The 23,819-nt window shown below is 41.8% G+C and overlaps 2 protein-coding genes across 2 annotated transcripts in view; both read right to left on the minus strand.

Annotated features, from left to right (window-relative positions):
• scaf1 (SR-related CTD-associated factor 1) overlaps nt 1–13,114 on the minus strand; it is a 25,300-nt gene extending 12,186 nt beyond the window's left edge. The window contains exons 1-6 of the mRNA XM_020608222.1: nt 12,946–13,114; nt 5,416–8,976; nt 4,780–4,862; nt 4,324–4,632; nt 2,692–2,820; nt 2,029–2,184 (exon numbers count right to left, since the gene is read on the minus strand). Coding sequence (XP_020463878.1) covers nt 2,029–2,184; nt 2,692–2,820; nt 4,324–4,632; nt 4,780–4,862; nt 5,416–8,881 — 4,143 coding nt within the window. The 5' untranslated portion in view covers nt 8,882–8,976; nt 12,946–13,114. The remainder of the gene's footprint in view (nt 1–2,028; nt 2,185–2,691; nt 2,821–4,323; nt 4,633–4,779; nt 4,863–5,415; nt 8,977–12,945) is intronic.
• Nucleotides 13,115–20,526: 7,412 nt separating this feature from the next.
• Nucleotides 20,527–23,819, minus strand: part of abcc1 (ATP binding cassette subfamily C member 1 (ABCC1 blood group)) — a 31,856-nt gene continuing 28,563 nt past the window's right edge. The window contains exon 31 of the mRNA XM_020608253.1: nt 20,527–22,791. Within this exon, the coding sequence (XP_020463909.1) occupies nt 22,683–22,791 (109 nt within the window). The 3' untranslated portion in view covers nt 20,527–22,682. The remainder of the gene's footprint in view (nt 22,792–23,819) is intronic.

Below are 23,819 nucleotides of genomic sequence, written 5' to 3' on the forward strand. Positions count from 1 at the left end.
GAAGACCCAGGACACGCTGGAGGGACTATGTCTCTCGGCTGGCCTGGGAACGCCTTGGCATTCCCCCGGAGGAGCTGGAGGAAGTGTCTGGAGAGAGAGAGGTCTGGGCATCTTTGCTTAGACTGCTGCCCCCGCGACCCGGTCCCGGATAAGCGGAAGAAAATGGATGGATGGATGGATGGATCAAAGCTTCCGAAAGCAATACTTCTCCCATTACTAGTTTAATACTTTCAGATATATTAAGCACAACTTGATGGTCAGGGCAAGCATATTGAAGCTTTAAGCTTTCTTTCTATTTTTGCTAAAAGATTCAAAGTTTGGGGCTTTACTTCACACAAAGCAAATGCAGTCATTTATAAAACTTACAATAGAATGGGCTGAACATTTATTTTAACTTGTCTCATATATGGTAATGAAAGTCCAGTTTTCATCCACTATCTATACCACTTATCCTAATGAGGGTCATGGAGCCAATCCCAGCTGGCACTGGATGAGAAGCAGGGTACACCCAGGACAGGTTGCCAGTCTATCACAGGGCTGACACTTAGAGACAACCACACACACACTCACTCCTACAGACAATTTAGAGTCACGAATCAACCTAAGCTGCATGTCTTTGGACTGTGGGAGGAAGCTGGAGAGAACCCACATAGGCACAGGGAGAACATGCAAACTCCACATTGAAGGGCACCATGTCAGCCAGGGCTCGAACCCGAAACCTTTTTGCTGTAAGGTGACAGCGCTAATACTGCACCACCACGCCACCCAGTTTTAATTAAATTTCTAATTTTGACCAGAAATGCTGCATTAAAGTAGACATTACTGTGCAGTTAGTTCAAGTAAAAACATTGTAAAAGGTTTTCCAAAAAGCCTAGATAAAATAGTTTTGTTCCCACTGAATATAAAGTGATAGAATGGCATTCACTACATTATGCCATTACTTTTATAACATAATTACTTTGTACCAGGTAGAGGCATTCTCATACTCAAGTCTTTCTAATGTACATCATCATATTTCTAAATGATTCAGTTTAGCACTTCAGTATGTAAGCCAAAATTATTTTATTAGCTTTGTTTAGCGTCCAATAAAACCTATTAAAATAGCCAAGTGAATCCAGCATTTGATGATCTTTTTGAATCACTACAGATAATCTTCTTTAACCTATAACTGTGCTAATGCTGCTTAGTATGAGCAACAAAAGCCAAAACTTTCTATGCCAGTGTTGGACATTTACCAAATATAAATGTTTTAATCATAAGTAGCGGAGGATGTGAATATCAATACAGAAAACAGACAACATAAATAATACTACTATACTGATTTTCAAACATTTATATTTTGTCAAGTCAAGTCATTCTATAAAGAAATTTAGCAAGTTTCTCCACTTCAGTAACACATGCACACAAAATACAGGCAGCAGAATAAAAGTGCCAGTGTTTCTGAATCATCATCAACTCACTGACAGAACCAGCTAGCATACTGTCTGCGCGCACGCACACACACACACACACACACACACACACACACACAGAGAGAGAGAGAGGGGAAATGTGATGTAGTGTCCTTCAGTATTGTACAATATACATTTGTGTGTGCAACTAGGTTTTCTCCTCTCAGCTCAGACTTTGATATAAATGGGGGCAGGATAGACAGAGTAGCATTAAAACCTGATCCAATGCTGCTGGAAACAAAAAAATAACAAAACAGCCCTGCAATTAGTACCACGAATGTGATGCTTCTAATGGAAAAAGTCAAAGTATAAGCTTCATAAAAGCGGTATTTATTGCAGGGTCAGTGTACTGGATGTGTTAGATCACATGGGTGTGCATGATGCCATCAATTTCCTCAAAATTGTATACATTATACATTTTCTGAGTGAGACATATTTACAGTGAGATCAACAGGGTTAAGATGAGAGACAACTATAACAACACATAAAAGCATAGACAAGGTGGGCTTTGAAAGCATTAAAAAAAATCAGTGGGTGGCCCAGATCATGGGCAGAAGGTAGCTGGGGGGAGGGATCAGGCAGAGGAATGCAGCGCTCCTGACTCCCTGTCATCCCTCTCTTCCTCATCCATTTTGCGTCCATGTTTCCGGAAGTATTTGTAGCGTTGGACATACAACTTTACGAGGTTGCTGACTTTGACTGGGTTGATTTCTCCAGTGCGGCTGTGGCAGATCTGAGACAATGACACAGTGTGATTATATAGCCCATATCAACTCAATGACATGAGTTAACATTTTGTTCCTGTGGTTTCATTCCAGGAATAGATACTGTGCTAGTAGTGCAATGGGACACAGTACAAAAAAAGTCCCAATTTATACACTTTATGTTTTCAGAAAGTGAGAAAGTACCACTTCACTCTTTGCACAAAGTGTGCAAAAAGTGAAAATCTACACACTTGAAGTGTGACATATTTCTGTGACATAAGATCGCACTATGTCACACTTGAAATATACACACTGTGTGTAGATTTCATTTGAAATTGATAAAATTGCCATTTTTGATAACCCATAATGACAAAGAGAAAATGTTTTTAGAACTGTTTGTATGTTAAAAATCATTTAATATGTTCATGAGAAAAAATGCTTTGTTTTACTCTTTTTTTACCATTTAAAAATAAGGGGATGCAAGGAGACCGGCTTAACTCAGTGCTTGTGAACTGGTTATGTGTGCAGAGACTGACCTTATGCACAGCTTTCCTTAGGATGTCTTTGTATTCATCCTTGTTGATGTCCTTGCGCTGATAGTAAGGTTTGATGGCGAGCTTCACCTCCTCCACTGCCCGCTCCTGAGTGTGCAGCTTCTTCAGGTACTGGAATAAAATTTTAAAAAAGACATTAATGATTCAACATTTTTTTTTAAATCTGTGTAGAGCTTTGCTAAATAGTTCAAGTGCTACAAAAGATAAAAAAAGACTAAAAACTACCATCATGGCTCGACAGCATTTTGCTTGCATATGTGAACGAAAATGAGTGTGTACAATGCTAAAAACTGCACCGGTATAACTGACAATATTTTAGTGCATAGTTCTGGTCAGACCTACAGAGTGCTGTTACAGAAAGATCCAATGAATGAAGAAAAAGAAAGTCTCACTGTTGTATTTACTGCTGTATTGTCCAGGTTAATCTACAGCTGTAAAAGCAGTCAGAATTGAATATAAAAATACAATAGAGCACAACCTGAACAGTAAATGAACAGCAGTATTACTACTTACTTAGTCAGTACTGAACAGCAGCAAATAGCAGCTTCTTCACAAAATGCACACATAAACCACCAAAGTATGTTACTGAATGGTGTAAACAACAACTGCACCATAACAAAATTAGCTTCATACAATTCATGTGCAGGTGTTTCTATTTCATGTATTCTTCTACAACTCATCACAGTTAATTTTACCTGTTTACTACATGATTCTTGTGAAGTGTGCAAAGAACCGTATGTGAGGATGCACTTCCAGACAGGTTTTGGTAGGTCAGTCAAAGTCAAAAGCATGATACTCATATTATTTATTAATAAAACACACATCCATCCATAGTTCTGTCACCCTTACTAGCAAAGCTCAATGAACACAGCATTCAGGCAGCAGTTTTTCATTTTGAACAGGTCATCATCTTGCTGTTTAAAGTAAAAATGCCAGTTATCACTCACTAACTTTAAATCCATGAATAAATGTTGATAGTGGATTCACAGTGGATAAGACATGATCAAACTCTAACACTATTTACAAAAGCCCAAGATGGTAGGTGAGTAACCTCTGTGCTGTTTAAAAAAAGATTCATGCAGCACAGTGCAACTTGTGATGTCCCAAGTACAAGATACGTTTCAGATTTCTTTAGTAATTTCCTAGGCGGGTCAGTTTGCCCCTCAGCATTATGTAAACTATGTTTCATGTTAAATATTTACTGCGATGCATTGTTATTTTTTATTTTTTTTAAGTGTGACCCTTAAAATTTTATCTGTGCCCCTAAATTAAATATATAGAGGCACAGAGGTCCTCTGTGCTTTTATTTTAAAACAGGCTTATAGACAGCCCTTTAGTCCTGATTTCAACTATTCCTCAAATAATGCAAACTCAGCACTTCCATAAAGTATGCATAATGCTCAATTCCACAGAACTGGTTCTATCCCCGTGCTGCTCTAAGTTCACTCCAAAATACTGTCCATTTGCTAACATTATTCAGGCAAGTAACAAGTTAATATTGTAGAGTGAAATGATCTTGGCTGAGGTAGGTAACAATACTGGCTCCTTCAGAAACAACACTGCAATAGTGGGATTTACTACACAAATGACACTGATCATGAACTTCAACCGTACCTTGTCAGGGTCTTTGCTCTCATTGTCCCATCCTGTGTCACCAGAGCTCCCAGTCATTCCCGACAAGCCCACGGGCATGATAGGGGGTGGTGTCTGTGCACAACCACCACCCATGGAGGAGTGCAGGTGAGATGGTGGAGTTTTGGTGCAGCCAACTAATGGAAGGGAGCTGTGCAGGATGAACTGGGCTGGGCTCAGACCAGGAGGTGGAGGCAGAGAGGGAGGTGGTGGGATCTGTGAGGAGGTGGAGGAGGCTGAAGACGGAGGAGCGTGTTGCTGGGACTGGCTTTGGTTGGCTTGTGAGAGGATCTGCATGAGACATGAGTAATGGCACAGTCAGAGTGAATTTCACACCTCAATCATTTCTTTGTGGAACACAAGCAAGACACATTCAATTCTAATCAAACAAAATTGCCTCCTCCCATCTTGAGGCCGTCCCATCTTTGTCACTCTCACCTGGCTTGTTGCTTGAATGAACTCTTGTGCTTTGGCTCTGCTAGCAATATTGGCCTCCTCCATTTTGAAGAGCAGAGCGGTCACTGAGAGGAAAAGTGACCGAGACCATTATTTCATGAAAAAAAGACACGAACATCTATAGGTTTATACATTACCTGATAAGGATAACATACAGTCATGGCCCAAAATATTGGCACCCCTGTGTTTCTGTCAGATAACGCACCATTTCGCTCAGAAAATTGGTATTCTCATGTTTTGTTTGCATTGGAACAACACGATGCAAAAGCAAGGAAAAAAAAGAAGCCAAATCTGATACATTCCACATAAAACTCCAAAAATAGACTGGACAGAATTATTGACACCTTTTCAAAATCATCAGAAGTAGTTGTATTTCAAGCATGTGACACTCCAAAATACCACCTACAAAATGCAAGATAACGAGGTGCTGACTATGATTGAGTTACTGTGACAAGCAAGGCTGAAATCTCATGGCTCTGAATGTTGTTTTAATATGACAAAGAAACTGACTGTAAGTAGCAGAAATCCGTCAAATGGTTAGACTGAATACATCTCTGTTAGGTGGGAATGTTTCATAGTAACATAGTAGACTTCTGTACACCTATGGAGCAAACTCACATGCTAGGACTCCTCCAGTTGTGCAGTCCACCCCAGTCTGCAGACTCCAGGGGAGGGCGGGTGCTGCTGGAGGAGGAGGAGGAGGCGGCGGCGGCTTACTAGCAGATGAAGAGGACACAGAAGAGGAGGAAGAGGGGTCTGATGAAGACATGGGCAGAGAAAGTGAAGTGAGACCACAGGATGCTGAAGAGGATGAGCAAGGAGGTGAGGCCAGAGACTTGGGTGTATCATCTGTTGGGGGGAGCTTGGCAGTGGGTGTAGACAAAGTGATGCTGAGGCCAGCTCCCTGGGGGGTGGACTGGCTGGATGGGCTGGACGTTGGGAGTGTTGGGCTGGTCTGAGTTGGACAGTCCTCAGCTAGGAAAGAAGGGTCTGGAGTCTTACAGCTGCTGTCCACAGTCTGAGAGTCTGGTGAAGACTCCCTGGTGTCCCGCAAAGGAGCCATGGAGGGTGGAGACGTATGTGGTGGCGAGGAGGAAGGAGGTGGCACACTAGTGGTGGAGGAAGAGGAGGAAGAAGAGGAAGAACTGGGTGCAGGGCCAGCTTGGCCAGTATGTGGACTGACAGACTTGCTTCCATCTCCAACAGCTGACTGAACATCTAAGGAGGCTCCACCCCAGCCCTCTGATGTGGCTTTTGTTTGGCTGCCATCTCCAGCTGTTAACGCTGCAGCTCCACCTTTTTCTCTTGTTTTCTTTGCCAGGCGCCGGCGGCGTTTTGTTGCCAGAGATGATGAGGAGGAGGAGGCAGAGGAGGAGGTGGAAGTGATAGAGCTGGGTTTTGTTTTCTTTGATTTCAGTCCTGCAGGACTGGTTAAGGAGGATGTTGGTGCAGCCAGGCTGCTTCGCTTTCCCATACTGGCTAGATCTTTACTGCGGCCGCCCAGTGATAGTGGCTCTGAGCAAGGTTTGAGGAATGGCGACCTGCTCTCATTGTCCCTGCAGAAGACTACTGCAATTGAACCACCCACCACAGAGCCACCAGCACTACCTCCTGTACCTCCTGGCCCTAGAAGGTCCATGCCCAGCTTTCCAGAACCAATTGAAGCCCCTGTGGTGCTGCTCACACCCTCACGCACCAGCACAGACACTTTGGACTGAAGCTTGCCTTTCCGACTACTGCTGCTCTCTTTCTTAGATTTGCTGGAGCGGGCCAAATCCTTTCTGCTGACTTTGTCCCGCTCTTTGTCCTTTCCCATTTTTCTGGTTCGCTTCACTGATGGGAGACCAGATGAGATGGAGGCAGACCCTGATGTGACTGTCAGTGAGGAGAGGCATTTGCCTTTGGTTCTGTTGGAAGAGGAGGATTCTGACTGGCCAATTTTCTTCGATGTGCGAGATTTCTTTTTTGGATGATGCCGTCCAGTCTTGGGGGTAGTCTTAGTTTTGGGGCTGGGGACAGGTGGTTCTCGAGGCAGAACAGCAGGAGGTGTATCTTCCAAAGATGGGTAGTCTGAATCCAAAGCCTCCCCATCCAAAGACGACACATCAATCTCCATTTTGTCTGAATAGCGGTCTGACTCGTAGCTGTGATACCTGGGTGGTGAGAGTGACTGTGATCGGCTGTGACAACTTCCCCTGTCTGCCACCTCTGCAGCTGAGCGCCATTTTCTCTTCTTCTTCCTTTTGTAGGGCTTGTCAGAGTCCTGAGGGGGCCGACAAGGAGAAGGTGGGGTGATTCTTGGGGAGCCGGGTACAGTGGTGGTCGTTGTGGTGGTGGTGACTGTGATAGTTCGCTTAATGGCAAAGAGGTCAGAACCGTTGAGGTCTTGGATAGATGGCGGGACAACAGGCCGACCATCCCGCCGCCGATCCCTCTCACGCTGCCTGTCTCTATCTCCTTCCCTCTTTTCCCTGCTTCTTTTGGACCTCATTGAAATGCCACGCTCTCTGCTGCTTGAATGTCGTCTTCCCTTTCTTTCCCTCTCCTTCCTAGAGCTAGAATCTTGATCTCTGTCATCTCTTCTGTGGCTACTGGTGCGATTTTGTTCACTCTCTCTATCCCTGTCTCTCTCTCTCCCTCTTTCTCTATCCCTCTCTCTGTCTCTAATTCTATCCCTTTCTCTGTCTCCTTCCCTCTCCTTGTGTCTTTCTTCAGATATGTTTGAAAAAGAGCGTCTAGTGTGGCCCCCTCTTCCTGAAGAGTTGTATGAACGTGAGGCCTCTGGGCTGCTGTGTCGTCTTTTCTTCCTCTTTCGGCTACTGCTTCTGCTGCTCGTCCTTCCTTTAACTTCCTTCCCAGTCTTGTGCCCTCGCTCTTTGTCTTTGCTCCTCTCTCGAACTCCTTCTTTGTCCTTCTTTCTCTTCTTTCGTCTCTCTTCCTTCCTATCCTTGCTTTTCTGTCGGTCACGGTCCTTGGAACTCTTGGAAGACCTGTGGCTCTTGCTGGCCTGCTCTACAGTAGGTGAGAGAGGGGAGGAGGGATTAGATGGCGAAGGATGGGAGGGAGGAGGTGGTGGCTGAGGAGAGAGGGGGGAAGTCACAGGTAATGAGAGATATCTTTCCTTCCGCCTGCTGACCAGCTTCCTTCTCAAATCCTCTACACCTACCACAGGCTCATCCTCAGGCTGCCTGTCCACCTCCCAGTTGCCCTCTGCACACACAGACACAAAGCCATCTCCATCCAGCACACGGAGGATGCGCTCTGGCTTTGAACTAAAGAAAGAGACGCTGGGAGAATTCAAAGGGAGGATTTCTCCAGCTGATCGCTTATTGTTTCCATCTTTGTCAGCAGCCCCAACTATCTCCCCCTCCTCTATTTCAGAGTGATCAGAGTCAGGACTCTCCCTCTGCCCTACAGCTTTGGTGGTGCTACAGTCCACTCTCCTCCTCAGAGGGAGCTGTCTGGCCACACAGGGGGTTGGCAGATCAGTCAAGGTGTCAGTGGAATCTGGAGGTGCTTCCTCTTTCACTTCCTCATCTCTGCTCTCAAGTTTTCTCTTCACCCCCCTCACTTGGCCACTCCCATCATTGGTGTCTGATGCTGGGGAGCCAGTGGGGTCAAAGGGGTCATATTTCTCCCCTTCCTCCTCCTCCTCCTCTTCTTCTTCTTTCACCCTTCCCTCCTTGTCTCCCTCAGTTGGATGGAAAGGATCATACATCTCTCTCCTCCTACCTTCTTCTTTACGATCAACACTTGGCTGCAATGAGGTGTGAGGGAAGGAATCCGGGGAAGTGGTGTTGGGTGTAGGTGTGGCGAAAGACTGTGTTGCTAGAGAGACAGAAGTGGAGGACACCCTGGCCACCTCTGTCCCTTGGGTGTAATCCTTTACATGGTTCTGATAAACTGACAAGTTGGCACATACAGAAGAGGATGTAGACAAAGGTGACGATGGATCCGATGAAGGAGAAGACAGAGACAAGGGAGACGAGTAGGTAGGAGGGCTCTGACCAATTTCTCTAATTCCACTTGGGGGCGAGGAGGCAGCAGGCCTCCTTTTGAAGCCTGATGCTGGAGTCAAGTCCATGAGACAGGAAAACAGGTAGTACAGAAGTCAGCAGGATTTGGAGGTTGGTAGTGATGCACAAGGCCACACCGGACAAACAGAATCCAAGAATAAACCTAGTAGAAATGACAGGAGACATTTATCTTACAATGTAAATCTGGAACTGTTGAGACCAGAGGCACAAGTGGGCTGTGTTATCATGTCAGCACTTCAGGAATGTGATTTTACCGGTTCACTTGGATCAATTACAATTTATTATATACAGTAGTGAATCAAATTTCGTCATCATTTTGTCAGAGCACCCAGCTAGCTACAAAATAGGTCACCCATATTCAATACAGCAAGAGCTGCAATGAACAACTATTTTAATAATCTATTAATTTGTTGATTTTATCAATTTGATTATTATAAAATTAACATGAAAAAACAAAAACATTTTAAAATTTAACTTAAAAATTAAAGAATAATTCTGTCAACAACTCCTTTGCATTAGATATTCAAACTGTATTACTGAGTCAATACAACAATACTTGTACTGTGCTCTATGTGTGTGAACATGTAAATGCAGTATACTGCCTTGTGTGCACATGGACACAACCACATAACCTAGCATGACATACTGTATTTTATATAATTCTGGTTTATTTAGGTCTCCTACTTTTAGAATGATAGAATTCTTAAATAACAATGTCCTTGATTCTCTTTATACCAGTGGTTGAATGTAGGACCTTTCAAGCACTGCACCATTATAAAAATGATGATTTCTGCAAGTTATTTTGAGGACAGTTAAACAGGTTTGAATTTTTAGCACATTACAAAAATAGCATCTGGTTAGAATTGTACATATGTCTAGGATGTCTGGTCATCAACCACTTCACAGAAAAAACAAGCACTGCACTCAGTGTGAACCTAATGTATTTCCAACACATTAACGTTTCTAAATTTGTTGAGTAACTTGCGATTTCTACAATCTCAAATGAGAAAAAGTTGAGACACTATATAAAAACTGAAAATAATGGTATTTATATCATTTGCTCCCTGTATTACATTGAAAACACTAAAGCAGCATATTATTTGATGTGACACCTCATCTATTTTATTCTTTGTTTAAAATAAACACTTAAATTCTGATGTCCGCAAATCATTCAAAACAAACAAAAAAGTTGAAACTGCTGCATTTCAGGGCCAGTAATGAGGTAAAACAATAAAATGATGATTCCATTTGAAACAGGGGATGTGAACAGGTGATTACAATCATGATTTGGCACAAAAGTGGAATCCAGGAAAGGTCTAGCCCTTTAGGAGCAAAGATGGGCCGAGGATCGCCAGTTTTCCAACATACTGTATGTGTGAGAAAATGACTGAAATGTTTAAAAACAATGTTCCTCAAAGAAAGATAGAGAGGGATTTGGATATGTCACCCTCTATGGTGCTTAACATTATTAAAACATTCAAGGAAACTAGAGGGATTTCAGTGTGTAATGGGAAAGGGCGCAAGCCTAAGCCTAACTGTGCTCTCTGATCCCTCAGACAGCACTGCATCAACGATCGTCATTCTTCTATAAGCGATATAACCACATGGGCTCAGGATTACTTTGGCACACCTGTGTCAGACACTACAGTACGTAGTTACATCCATAAACACAGCTTAAAACTGTACTGTGCCAAAAGGAAGCCCTATGCCAACAGTGTCTAGAGGCAGTGGACTGCTCTGGGCTTGGAGGCATCTGGGATGGACTATCACACAGTGGAAACATGTACTGTGGTCAGGTGAATCAGTATTTCAGGTCTTTTTTGGAAAGAATGGGCACCGTGTTCTCTGGACTAAGGACAAAAAGGACCATCCAGACTGTTACCAGCAACAAGTCCAAAAGCCAGGGTCTGTCATGGTCTGGGGTTGTGTCAGTGCCCTTGGCAAAGGTCATTTACACTTCTGTGATGGCACAATTATGGCTGAAAAATGCATAGAGACTGTGGAGCAACATGTGCTGCCTTCAAGATGTTATCTTTTCCAGGGACACCCATGCATATTTCAACAAGACAATGCAACACCTCATATTGTGCATTATCAAGGCCTGGCTGTGGAGGAAAAGGGTGTGAGTGCTGGACCGGCCTGCCTGCAGCCCCAACCTGTCCCCAGTAGAGAATGTGTGATGCGTTTTAAAATGCAAATTGAGTCAACAAAGACCCACCTTGAGACTTGTTTGCAGGATGAATGGGACAAAATTGCACCTTACACACTTAATCACTTGGTGTCCTCAGGCCCTAAGTGTCTTTTAAGTGTTGTGAAAAGGAACTACATCACACCATGGTAAATTCTTTACTGTCCCAGCTTTTTTTGGAATGTGTTGCAGGAATCAGAATTGAAGTGAGTGTTTACTTTGAACAAAGAATAAAATTGATGAGGTGTCACATCAAATAATGTGCTGCTGTATTGTTTTCAATGCAATACAGGACACAGATGATTTACACATCACTATTTTCAGTTTTAATTTTACACACTATCCCAACTTTTTCTGATTTGGGGTTGTACTAGTTTCTTAGATTTCTTCACTATGTGTGAAGTAATTGTTGCGGACTCATCACATGTTCACCTTGTATACTTAACACTTAATCTTCTTTTCAGTCTGATATATTAAATGCTTCCAAACTTTAGACGACTTCAATCATCCACATTTCTCTGCTGTACCATGCTCACTATCCTTTGCTTCCACCATTTTTCAAAACTTCCAACTAACTTGACAGTTAAGCTTGTTGCCAACTATGTTTATCCTATATTCAATTTTAAAGATTAGTTGCTGCACAGACACAAACACGCTATCTTAAGGATGCCCATGCAATGATGTTGTCAGTGACAGTGACTGCACCCAGTTCCACTTATGCATCTTTCCTTTTCATCCTACTCAGTAGAACAGGTAGCAGTTGAGGAGTATTCTGTTTGTCCAGAATAATCAGGGGTGGCCAATTCCAGTCCTTGAGGGCCGCTGTCCTGCTTGTTTTCCAACTATCCCTGCCTGACCTGCTGCTAATTACCTGGCTCAGGTGTGTTCAGCCAGTCAGAAGCTGGAAGCTACCAATTATCTGGTCCAGATCACCCACCAACCAATACATTAGCCTGACTAATGCTATCTGCCTTGATTGTTGAACCAAATTTATATCAGGAATGCAGTATTCATCATCTGATAAGTAAAATAAACTAGCAAATGTCAGTAAAATATACTGCTCAATACATATGGCTACCTATAAAATGTGTGGCTTATGCTGTTTATTTTGATGAGAAATACACTTAAGGTGATTAATCTTTAGCTGAAATTTAAACTGCCAAATGCCAATATGAAAAGGTTTTCCTTATAAAAAGGGGAAGGCAATACATAATTGACTACCAAATAACAGGATGTGGGAGCCTGTGTCATCTCTGGAAGAAAGGTGGACAGTGAACGTCTGAGAAGGCAGTGTCTGACTCATGCTAGTCAGGGTGCTGTGTATCAGGTATAATTGTGCTAATCATATTATGCACATTAGCAACTGTGTGTATATATATATATATACACATATACATATACATACACACACATATCAGCTGATATGAGCAGGGCACAGTGTATGCAGCCTGCTACTTGTTAGTGTACTGACATACTGTATGTATGGACCTTGCAGCAGCCTTTTGTTAATCTCTTGACAGTAACTTGTATTAATTTCTTTTGAGCGTTTCAAAAACGCCCTTTTCAATGTCCCGTCTCTGCATCTACGTGTTATCCGAGCCTAGTTGATGGAAAATTAAAAATCGTTTTGTTTTTATGCCAGAGATTGTTCCTCTAACTGCTATCTTAGGCAAGGTTAACCTTAATGTTGAACCTTTCACGTTAACGTTAAACATCGTCGTAGCTAACAGTGCGTACGTTGTATTATTCGTAATCCGGTTTGCTACGGTTAGTATATTTCACCAGATTTATTAAGAGATGTGCACACCCTCTATAGGGGTATGTCCACAGTAGGTAACGTAATCAGCTAGCTCGTTCAGTAAATTAGCTTTCAGTAGCTAGCCAGCTAAACACAGCAACTGGAGCTATATACTGATGAGTTACCTTCAGTGCGATAAAATGCAGTCTCGTGTCGAAGCCTCCGTCTTATATTTACTACCACCTCTTTTTAAAATACGAAATGAACTGGTTTTATTCCTTTTAAAAGCACTACAACGATCTCGTTTCATCAATCGTCGCCATCTTCCTTCTCTTCAAACCGGACAAAAAAGAATCGTGGGAAATGTAGTCCTTGGTGTTCCGTGTATTTCAACATTAAAGAGCCCATGGCATGCTTTTCCTTGTTTTCTGACTTATCTACAATGTTATAACGGTGAATTATCATCTTATACATGACCTAAAGCTAAAAAAAAATGACGTGTATATATGTTCTAGTAATTTATATGCAGAAGCAACTCAGATTATACAAGTCTCGCAAAATCTCGCGATACCCTTTTCCAACAAAATGAACTATTGTGTGATAGTTTAGGATTTCCTTGAATGGGCATGAAATCCAGGTTGTTGCCCATTCATCCAAGTTTCCCTGACATCCAAGCTGCCATTGTAAAAGCGGAATTTTTCGTCTGCGCTTGGTTTTGTGGACATATTTTCCCTCCTGCTGCCTGCACTGTGACCAGACGATGTAGAGAAAAATACAGGGCCTGAGGTTACTGCATGTCTGGGAATTTTCCTGTACAGGGACCCACTGTTCTACCTGACTGAGTCTAACCTAGAAGCAGCCGGCCTGTGAAGCATCCTGGGTGTAAGATTTGATTCTCATAGGTTCTAGTTTCCTTTAGTTACTTTTCAGCTTTTCACAATTTTAATACAAGCATACTTCTTAGCATCACACACACAGGGGGGCCTGCAGCCCAGACCACCCATTGTTCACTGTTCATTGATCAAGATCAAGCTGCCACCAGAGAAACACACACACACACTAACACACACCTGGTTTAGATCACATTTCAGCAAGCTGGCGCAGGCAGTGGTTGACCTACTCACACCAAATGACCAATAGGATTACAAAGTGTTGAATGTTGTACCTATGTCCAGGGTGGGCCTAGCCCAAGGAGATAAATTCAATGAAAACATGTAACTCAGGGTTCAGAGAACAGAATTCCTGCGGGAGCTCTGTCTCTCTGATCCCAGCGCTGTATTGCTTCACCTGTGCCCAGACTTTGAGTAAACGCCTTGTTGATTTTAAACAGCCCTCTCCTGTCTTCACTTCTCACACTTCCAACAAAAGAATTGTGTTATTTCTAACATGGGGCAATGAATGGTCAGCTCATCAATGCTGGATTCTCCCAGAGCACAGTAGTTGTTTGTTTGGACTGTTTGAAGCCAGTGTGACTGCATGTGATGTAGTGCAGGTTAATGAGAGGATTAACTACCCATGATGTTACTGTCAGTGCAATGCTACCTGTTGGAATGAATTTTACTACTTTGGGATTGTATATGGTTGTCTGGGTGAAGACAACAACCGCCGCATGGATTTATCGACATTGGAGCTACTTGAAAGGAAGTGATGTTTCCACTATTCAGTGGGACTTAATGGTAAGTTAAAAAAAACAACAACACTTTGCAATTCTGCTAATGTGTTTCTGTATAGAATTGTTGTAAGGCTGGAGAAGTTACTATGTCTGCATTATGCCAGTTAAAATATGGGGTTTCTCAGTTACTTGCTTTGTTTATAATGTTGCACATCTCTTTTCATCGGTTCATATAACATTGTCTACCTATCTATGGAGGAGAAATTCAACTTAATTCATGCTGGAAACAAGAGTTGTGCACGTTCATGAACTACAGTATCCTCTCATTTTTAGGAAGAGGCTCTTGGGTTTTATCATTATGAAATAATTACAGACCATTTGTAATTATGATGGGTACAAAACTAATCTAGAGGTACCCAAGATTAAATATTAAATGGCTGGAATTGAGCATGTCACGGTCTCTTTAACAATTTCAACATTAGCAATATTTATATAAATATTACACTGTTCATTCAACAAAAATGTTTTTCCCCAAGATATATCATTTGATTTAAAAATTCAAAACAAATATAAAGCCACTTAGCATAATATACAGTATATAAGCTTGATCAAGTAACAAGTTACTTCAAATGAAAGTGACAAAATAAATGATACATTTTCTGTACTGGTCTTTTTTTTGATAATAAAATACAGTGCATCCATTAAGTATTCACAGTGATTAACCTTTTCCATATTTTGTTATGTTAGTCTTATTCCAAAATAGATTAATTCATTATTGTCCTCAAAATTCTACAAACAATACCCCATAATGACATGAAAAAGGTTTGAAATTTTTGCAAATTTATAAATAAAATAAATCACATGTACATAAGTATTCACAGCCTTTGCTCAATACTTTAAGCATCTTTAGCACCAATTACAGCCTCAAGTCTTTTTGAGTATGATGCTACAAGCGTGGCACACCTATTTTTGGGTAGTTTCTCCCATTCTTCTTTGCAGTACCTCTCAAGCTCCATCAGGTGGGATAGGGAGCGTCGGTGCACGGCCATTTTTAGATCTCTCCAGAGATGTTCAATCGGGTTCAAGTCTGAGCTCTGGCTGGGCCACTCAAAGACATTCACAGAGTTGTCCTGTAGCCACTCTTTTGTGGGTCGTTTTCCTGTTGAAAGGTGGACCGTCGCCCCAGTCTGAGGTCCAGAGCGTTGTCCTGTTGAAAGATGAATTGTTGTCCCAGAGCGATCTAAAACAGGTTTTCATCAAGGATGTCTCTGTTTGTACATTGCTGCAGTTATCTTTCCCTCGATTTGGACTAGTCTCCCAGTTCCTGCTGCTGAAAAACATCCCCACAGCATGATGCTGCCGCCACCATGCTTTACTGTAGGGATGGTGTTGACCAGGTGGTGAGCGGTGCCTGGTTTCCTCCAGAAATGACGCTGTGGCATTCAAGCCAAAGAGTTCAATCTTTGTTTTATCAGACCAGAGAAGTTTTGTTTCTCATGGTCTGAGAGTCCTTCTGGTGCCTTTTGGCAAACTCCAGGCGGGCTGCCATGTGCCTTTTACAGAGGAGTGGTTTCTGTCTGGCCACTCTACCATACAGGCCTGATTGGTGGAGTGCTGCAGAGATGGTTGTTCTTATGGAAGGTTCTCCTCTCTTTACAGAGAAATGCCGGAGCTCTTTCAGAGTGACCATTGGGTTCTTGATTACCTCCCTGACTAAGACCCTTCTCTCTCGACCGCTCAGTTTGGCCGAGTGGCCCACTCTAGGAAGGAGTCCTGGTGGTTCCAAACATCTTCCATTTACTGATGATGGAGGCCACTGTGCTCATTGGGACCTTCAATGCTGCAGAAATTTTTCTATACCCTTTCCCAGGTCTGTGCCTTGATACAATCCTGTCTCTGAGATTTACAGACAATTCCTTAGACTTCATGGCTTGGTTTGTGCTCTGACATGCACTGTTAACTGTGGGACCTTATATAGACAGGTGTATGCCTTTTCAAATAATTTCCCACAGGTGGACTCCAATCAAGTTGTAGAAACATCAAGGATGATCAGTGGAAACAGGAGGCACCAGAGCTCAATTTTGAGTGTCATGGCAAAGGCTGTGAATACTTATGTACAGTGCCTTGCGAAAGTATTCGGCCCCCTTGAACTTTGCGACCTTTTGCCACATTTCAGGCTTCAAACATAAAGATATAAAACTGTAATTTTTTGCGAAGAATCAACAACAAGTGGGACACAATCATGAAGTGGAACAAAATTTATTGGATATTTCAAACTTTTTTAACAAATAAAAAACTGAAAAATTGGGCGTGCAAAATTATTCAGCCCCCTTAAGTTAATACTTGGTAGCGCCACCTTTTGCTGCGATTACAGCTGTAAGTCACTTGGGGTATGTCTCTATCAGTTTTGCACATCGAGAGACTGAAATTTTTGCCCATGCCTCCTTGCAAAACAGCTCGAGCTCAGTGAGGTTGGATGGAGAGCATTTGTGAACAGCAGTTTTCAGTTCTTTCCACAGATTCTCGAGTGGATTCAGGTCTGGACTTTGACTTGGCCATTCTAACACCTGGATATGTTTATTTGTGAACCATTCCATTGTAGATTTTGCTTTATGTTTTGGATCATTGTCTTGTTGGAAGACAAATCTCCATCCCAGTCTCAGGTCTTTTGCAGACTCCATCAGGTTTCCTTCCAGAATGGTCCTGTATTTGGCTCCATCCATCTTCCCATCAATTTTAACCATCTTCCCTGTCCCTGCTGAAGAAAAGCAGGCCCAAACCAGGATGCTGCCACCACCATGTTTGACAATGGGGATGGTGTGTTCAGGGTGATGAGCTGTGTTGCTTTTACGCCAAACATAACGTTTTGCATTGTTGCCAAAAAGTTCGATTTTGGTTTCATCTGACCAGAGCACCTTCTTCCACATGTTTGGTGTGTCTCCCAGGTGGCTTGTGGCAAACTTTAAACGACACTTTTTATGGATATCTTAAGTGGCCCACTGTAGGAAGAGTCCTGGTGGTTCCAAACCTCTTCCATTTACAGATGATGGAAGCCACTGTGCTCATTGGGACCTTCAATGCTGCAGAAAATTTTCTGTACCCATCCCCAGATCTGTGCCTTGATACAATCCTGTCTCAGAGATCTACAGACAATTCCTTAGACTTCATGGCTTGGTTTGTGCTCTGACATGCACTGTTAACTGTGGGACCTTATATAGACAGGTGTATGCCTTTTCAAATCATGTCCAATCAACTGCATTTCCCACAGGTGGACTCCAGTCAAGTTGTAGAAACATCAAGGATGATCAGTGGAAACAGGATGCACCAGAGCTCAATTTTGAGTGTCATGGCAAAGGCTGTGAATACTTATGTACATGTGATTTTTTTTCATTTTTAATAAAATTGCAAAGATTTCAAACAAACTTTTTTCATATTGTCATTATGGAGTATTGTTTGTAGAATTTTGAGGACAATAATGAATTGAATCCATTTTGGTATAAGGCTCTAACATAACAAAATGTGGAAAAAGTTAAGCGCTGAGCACCGTGAATACTTTCTGGATGCACTGTAATTGATTTTTACAATGGAACAGCAAATCCTTTTTAAATAGGAGTATTTTTCCTTCCTTTTAAAGCATATACAAAGATTACCACCTTAAATTTTAATGTTTACAAAACTAAGCTGTATTTAGTTTAGTAAAAGGAATAACTGCTTGCTATTACAGCTTGTCAACATTTTCAAAATTTTAAATGTAATTTTACTTACTTATGTACTACTGCTACTGTCTACTAATGTAATAGTAGATCACCTTGGCAGCAAATTAACAAAACATAAGCACATTGGTTTTACAGAACTGGCTTTATTTCAAAACTGACTACACACAGCAAGTAGTGCATATAAAAACATTAAATATTCACTTGGTATTCATAAATATGTTACACAAAAAGGCTTTGTTCAATCTTCAGATGCTTTACATCACATGCTGACACACAACCAAAGCTTTTCTCACAAATTTCTATCAAAAACAGAACTTTAACAGCCAAGACATTATATTGCCAACAAACACTGGCAGCAGCTACTATCATCCTTTCAAGAGGGAGAAGAGCCTTCATTTGGCCTTATTATGCCACACAGCTACATCTACATGGGCATACAGATGTTAACAATGCGGAATTTCAATGATGACTTTGTAGCAGATGTCCGACCATTCGGTGTCATCACACTAATCAACCAGCCTGACCAGGTGTAACACAAGGATTCTACCAGGGGCCCCACAGTTTTGTCCCAGGAGGAGAAAAATTATTGATAGCAATGAAGTCACACAAAACATGCCACTATGTCAAACATATAAAAGAAAATGAAGACCACGTGAAAAACCAACTTCTGAGTTGTAGAGATGCACCGATCGAGAAGATGAGGATTGGAACTGGCCATTTAAGCTTGAACAGCCATGACCGGTGATTGGCCGATCACTCTGAGATATCCGATTCTATGCCAATCATATTTACACAAGATAGTCCACATTGTGCACACAGTGGCACAGACCAAAAGTGTAGCATATGCAGCACGTAGCATCCTCCATGCACCTTGTGCTTGCCTATACCAGGCTGGTGTTCAGTTGCATGTTAGAAGCTCTCAGAGGAGCCTACAGCAGCACCTTGAAAAAAGGAAAACTATGCTCCCAACTCTCTGACAAATGTACATAAAGAATTACCGTCTACACCTGAAATGCACATACAGTGCCTTGCGAAAGTATTCGGCCCCCTTGAACTTTGCGACCTTTTGCCACATTTCAGGCTTCAAACATAAAGATATAAAACTGTAATTTTTTGTGAAGAATCAACAACAAGTGGGACACAATCATGAAGTGGAACGAAATTTATTGGATATTTCAAACGTTTTTAACAAATAAAAAAATAGTCTCAGAGGTCTGTTTAAAGCGCAGAGAGCATCATGAAGAACAAGGAACACACCAGGCAGGTCCGAGATACTGTTGTGGAGAAGTTTAAAGCCGGATTTGGATACAAAAAGATTTCCCAAGCTTTAAACATCCCAAGGAGCACTGTGCAAGCGATAATATTGAAATGGAAGGAGTATCAGACCACTGCAAATCTACCAAGACCTGGCCGTCCCTCTAAACTTTCAGCTCATACAAGGAGAAGACTGATCAGAGATGCAGCCAAGAGGCCCATGATCACTCTGGATGAACTGCAGAGATCTACAGCTGAGGTGGGAGACTCTGTCCATAGGACAACAATCAGTCGTATACTGCACAAATCTGGCCTTTATGGAAGAGTGGCAAGAAGAAAGCCATTTCTTAAAGATATCCATAAAAAGTGTCGTTTAAAGTTTGCCACAAGCCACCTGGGAGACACACCAAACATGTGGAAGAAGGTGCTCTGGTCAGATGAAACCAAAATCGAACTTTTTGGCAACAATGCAAAACGTTATGTTTGGCGTAAAAGCAGCACAGCTCATCACCCTGAACACACCATCCCCATTGTCAAACATGGTGGTGGCAGCATCATGTTTTGGGCCTGCTTTTCTTCAGCAGGGACAGGGAAGATGGTTAAACTTGATGGGAAGATGGATGGAGCCAAATACAGGACCATTCTGGAAGGAAACCTGATGGAGTCTGCAAAAGACCTGAGACTGGGGCGGAGATTTGTCTTCCAACAAGACAATGATCCAAAACATAAAGCAAAATCTACAATGGAATGGTTCACAAATAAACATATCCAGGTGTTAGAATGGCCAAGTCAAAGTCCAGACCTGAATCCAATCGAGAATCTGTGGAAAGAACTGAAAACTGCTGTTCACAAATGCTCTCCATCCAACCTCACTGAGCTCGAGCTGTTTTGCAAGGAGGCATGGGCAAAAATTTCAGTCTCTCGATGTGCAAAACTGATAGAGACATACCCCAAGCGATTTACAGCTGTAATCGCAGCAAAAGGTGGCGCTACAACGTATTAACTTAAGGGGGTTGAATAATTTTGCACGCCCAATTTTTCAGTTTTTTATTTGTTAAAAAAGTTTGAAATATCCAATAAATTTCGTTCCACTTCATGATTGTGTCCCACTTGTTGTTGATTCTTCACAAAAAATTACAGTTTTATATCTTTATGTTTGAAGCCTGAAATGTGGCAAAAAGTCGCAAAGTTCAAGGGGGCCGAATACTTTCGCAAGGCACTATACATGTACTGTGTATCTAACCAATGGTAAAACACCAAATAAAAACTATACACACTTTAAAATGAACAGGCTGTTCAGTGGGATTGACATTCTTCTGTGTTCCATTATTCTACGTGCTGCACCAGCATACAGTTAGAAAACTACAAATATCACAATTCATTTTTTATTGGAGGTTTGTAAAAGGAAAATAAAGTTTGTCCTGTACTTTGGAGGACTTTTTTTATGCTGAGATTTGCTTGAGTGAGAGAAAGATGGTAAATGTAAAACATATTTAGTCACCAATCAACGTAAGCTGCATGTCTTAGGACTGTGGGGAGTACTTGGAGGGAACCCACACAGACACAGGGAGCACATGTAAACTCCACCAGGTTGCAACAGCACTAACCACTGCGCCACCATGTTACCTGAGCACATCTGCATCTGGATTGATTAAATCTTTATTTAATAAAAAATAACAGCAACTCACCAACACAAATAGAGCAATACAAAGGAAATATACAATACAAAGTAAATATACAAGTGTCAAATCACTGCTCAAACTCCAGTGAGGCGTTTGTTACTTGTTGGCATTCAGCCATTCATGTGAAGCAAGATGTACTGGCTGCAGACAATTAAAACACATATAATGTGTACAGTACATTGCAATTTTTTTTTCAGTTTTTAATGTCCATTGATTTTAAAATAAAACTCTTGTTCTTGTGTATCCATCCATGGCTACATACCAATGAGAACAGACAGAATGAGTGAAGAACAGAAATTATGCCCTGAAAGTCAAAATTTCCTTTGAAGACTAAATTACTTAGGTGAAACTACCATCTTATTGGAATAATACAATAGAATCTTGTTCTCCAAAGCATTGATTAAATGAATAGAGCCTCTGACCAATGCAGCAGCTGGAATAAACACAAGGTAAAGCTGCTGCTGCTGAAAGAACACAAACACACAAATAAATAAACATTCCCTGCTGCATGTAAAATAATAATAGAGTGGAAACCAGCCACCAGATCCTCACAGTTTGTGCATTGCTAGTTTTGCTAAATGTGTTGGTGTTCAGTGTTACAGACTACCAGTGCTTGGGGCCAGTGACGTTACCAGCCTAACTACTGTTTCTGACCAATCAGCGTTCTAGGACTCCGAGTCCAGGACTTAAACTAGAGGCTGACTTGAGTCCAAATATCAAAGTGGGAGACAACAAATGCTGTGCTCTTAGAAGAGCCACTCCTGATCTTACATTCAACTGAACAAACCAGATGCGCTGTCCTGTAACAGCTAGCCTTGCTAAGTACAAGGTCAAAGCATTAGGCGTACTGCAGTTCCATACTACTGTACTTACTGAGTCCATTTGTCTTTACAGAGTCTGTATATTTTTCCAGGAATAAGAAACTGGAAAATATGTTGAATTCTTACATACAAATGGTAAAAAAAAGCATACTACAAAAATGTTTATATAGAATGTATTGTACACAAGTAGTACGCAGTATGGATGGGGACAAAGTAGCTGTAAGGCAGGAATTTCTCCCTTAATTCTTGCTACTCTTCTTGTCAGGACAACAGGAGCACCTAGATGTCCATTTAAATGTGCAATCTGTGGAAGCAGGGTCCCACATCCCAGCCTTCTCAGATCACCACTGAGGTTCCAAATCTGGACTCGAGAACAAGTGATCTATTTGATTTGAGGTAAACATTTGGCACTGATGATTTTGTACCTGCAGGACAGCTGTCCTATTTTACTCTGCACTAGTTACCACAACCAGAAGTGAACTGTTCATGAGACAGTCTGCAGAAAAGCAAAAGTCCACTTCCTTGCTCACGCACAGGTACACTGCTGTGTCAAAAATGAAAGCCATATATAGTGCATGCCTTGTTAGAATTTCCATAGCAGAACCAGCAATGAAAAATGATGAAGAGGGCAGGAAGAAACAGGTGTACAGAGCCATGATCTGACCTAACAGAAAGAAGCAAAGTTGTTTGGGACAGGCATCATAAGAACAGAAGTATAGGGTAAAGCAGGTCAAACCAAACCCTTTGTTCTCATCAACACTCAGGACCTCCACTCCAGGAGCCAGGCGAGCTGGGAGAGGCTCAGAGGAGCATTTGGGCAAAGTGACATCTCCTGCTTCAGACCAGCCCAGCGTCCTTGGCCATTATGTAAAAGGCTCCTTTCTGAGCGATGAGATTAGAAGGTGAGTCAAACTCTGCCATCTCTCCTTTGTCCAACACCAGGACCCTGAAGGAGACAAAATACTGATCACATTCTTTCTGTACAAGTAGCACAAAGAAGTACCAGTACTACCTGTGCTGCTGCTTCCTCTAGTTCTACATTAAGTACCACTACATCTGTTAGTACTAAAGCCTCAAATCTGCTCCAAGCACCCATGTATGGACAGTGGACATTCTTGCCTGCATATTGGTATGCACTTTATCACACCATAAGGACAAACTAATGTTTTAGAATCGATTCATCATCTTTACATTGCAACCAAGTAAACAAAAAACTATTGGTCTTGAGATGATGAGATGACCATGCCATGATACTGAGGAAGAATACACACCATAGTCACAGCAGATATACCTTGTTATATTGTTGCTATTAATCAGTCCCTCCAGGATTTTGCAAAGTTGTGATCATAGTAATTAATGGAAATTTAGCCAATCCCAATGACTTCTGTATGGTCATGCAATTTTGTCCAATAACCCCAACTTTACTACAAATTTGACCAGTCATTGTAGTTTCTCGCAAGTTTCACCCATTATAGTCCCCTGTGCTAAATATGCTGAGTGATACATGAAACTCACTTTCTTGTTGCAGGTTTTGAAGATGCAGATATGTGACACAAACGTCTCATTTACCAACAATAATTAGGCTACTACTGACTGTGGCACTGTGCAATGATGTTCTGCAAAGTTGTGGTGGTGGAACACAATGAAAGGCATCCCTGACAAACACTTTTCTACCACAAAACACATCTGGAAAATGGCTGAAAAGGAGCAACATCAGACAAGACAAATCACTGTGACAGAGGCTGTTGCGTCCAAATCTATTTCAAGTGCTGAAAGAATCAAGATGAGTTCAAATAAATAAGCATGGTTAGTGGTAGCGTAGTGTAGTAAATTACAGCCTACATCACAAAGCGATGCCCTGGTCAAGCGGAATATAGTGTCTGTTTGTGTGTCAAACTGTGTGCGTGCATGCATGTATATGTGATAAAGACAAATCAAGTCTCAAAATGTCTAAACATTTATTCTAAATATTAA

The sequence above is a fragment of the Monopterus albus genome, unplaced genomic scaffold, assembly GCF_001952655.1.
Source record: "Monopterus albus unplaced genomic scaffold, M_albus_1.0 scaffold92.1, whole genome shotgun sequence".
NCBI lineage: Eukaryota > Metazoa > Chordata > Actinopteri > Synbranchiformes > Synbranchidae > Monopterus > Monopterus albus.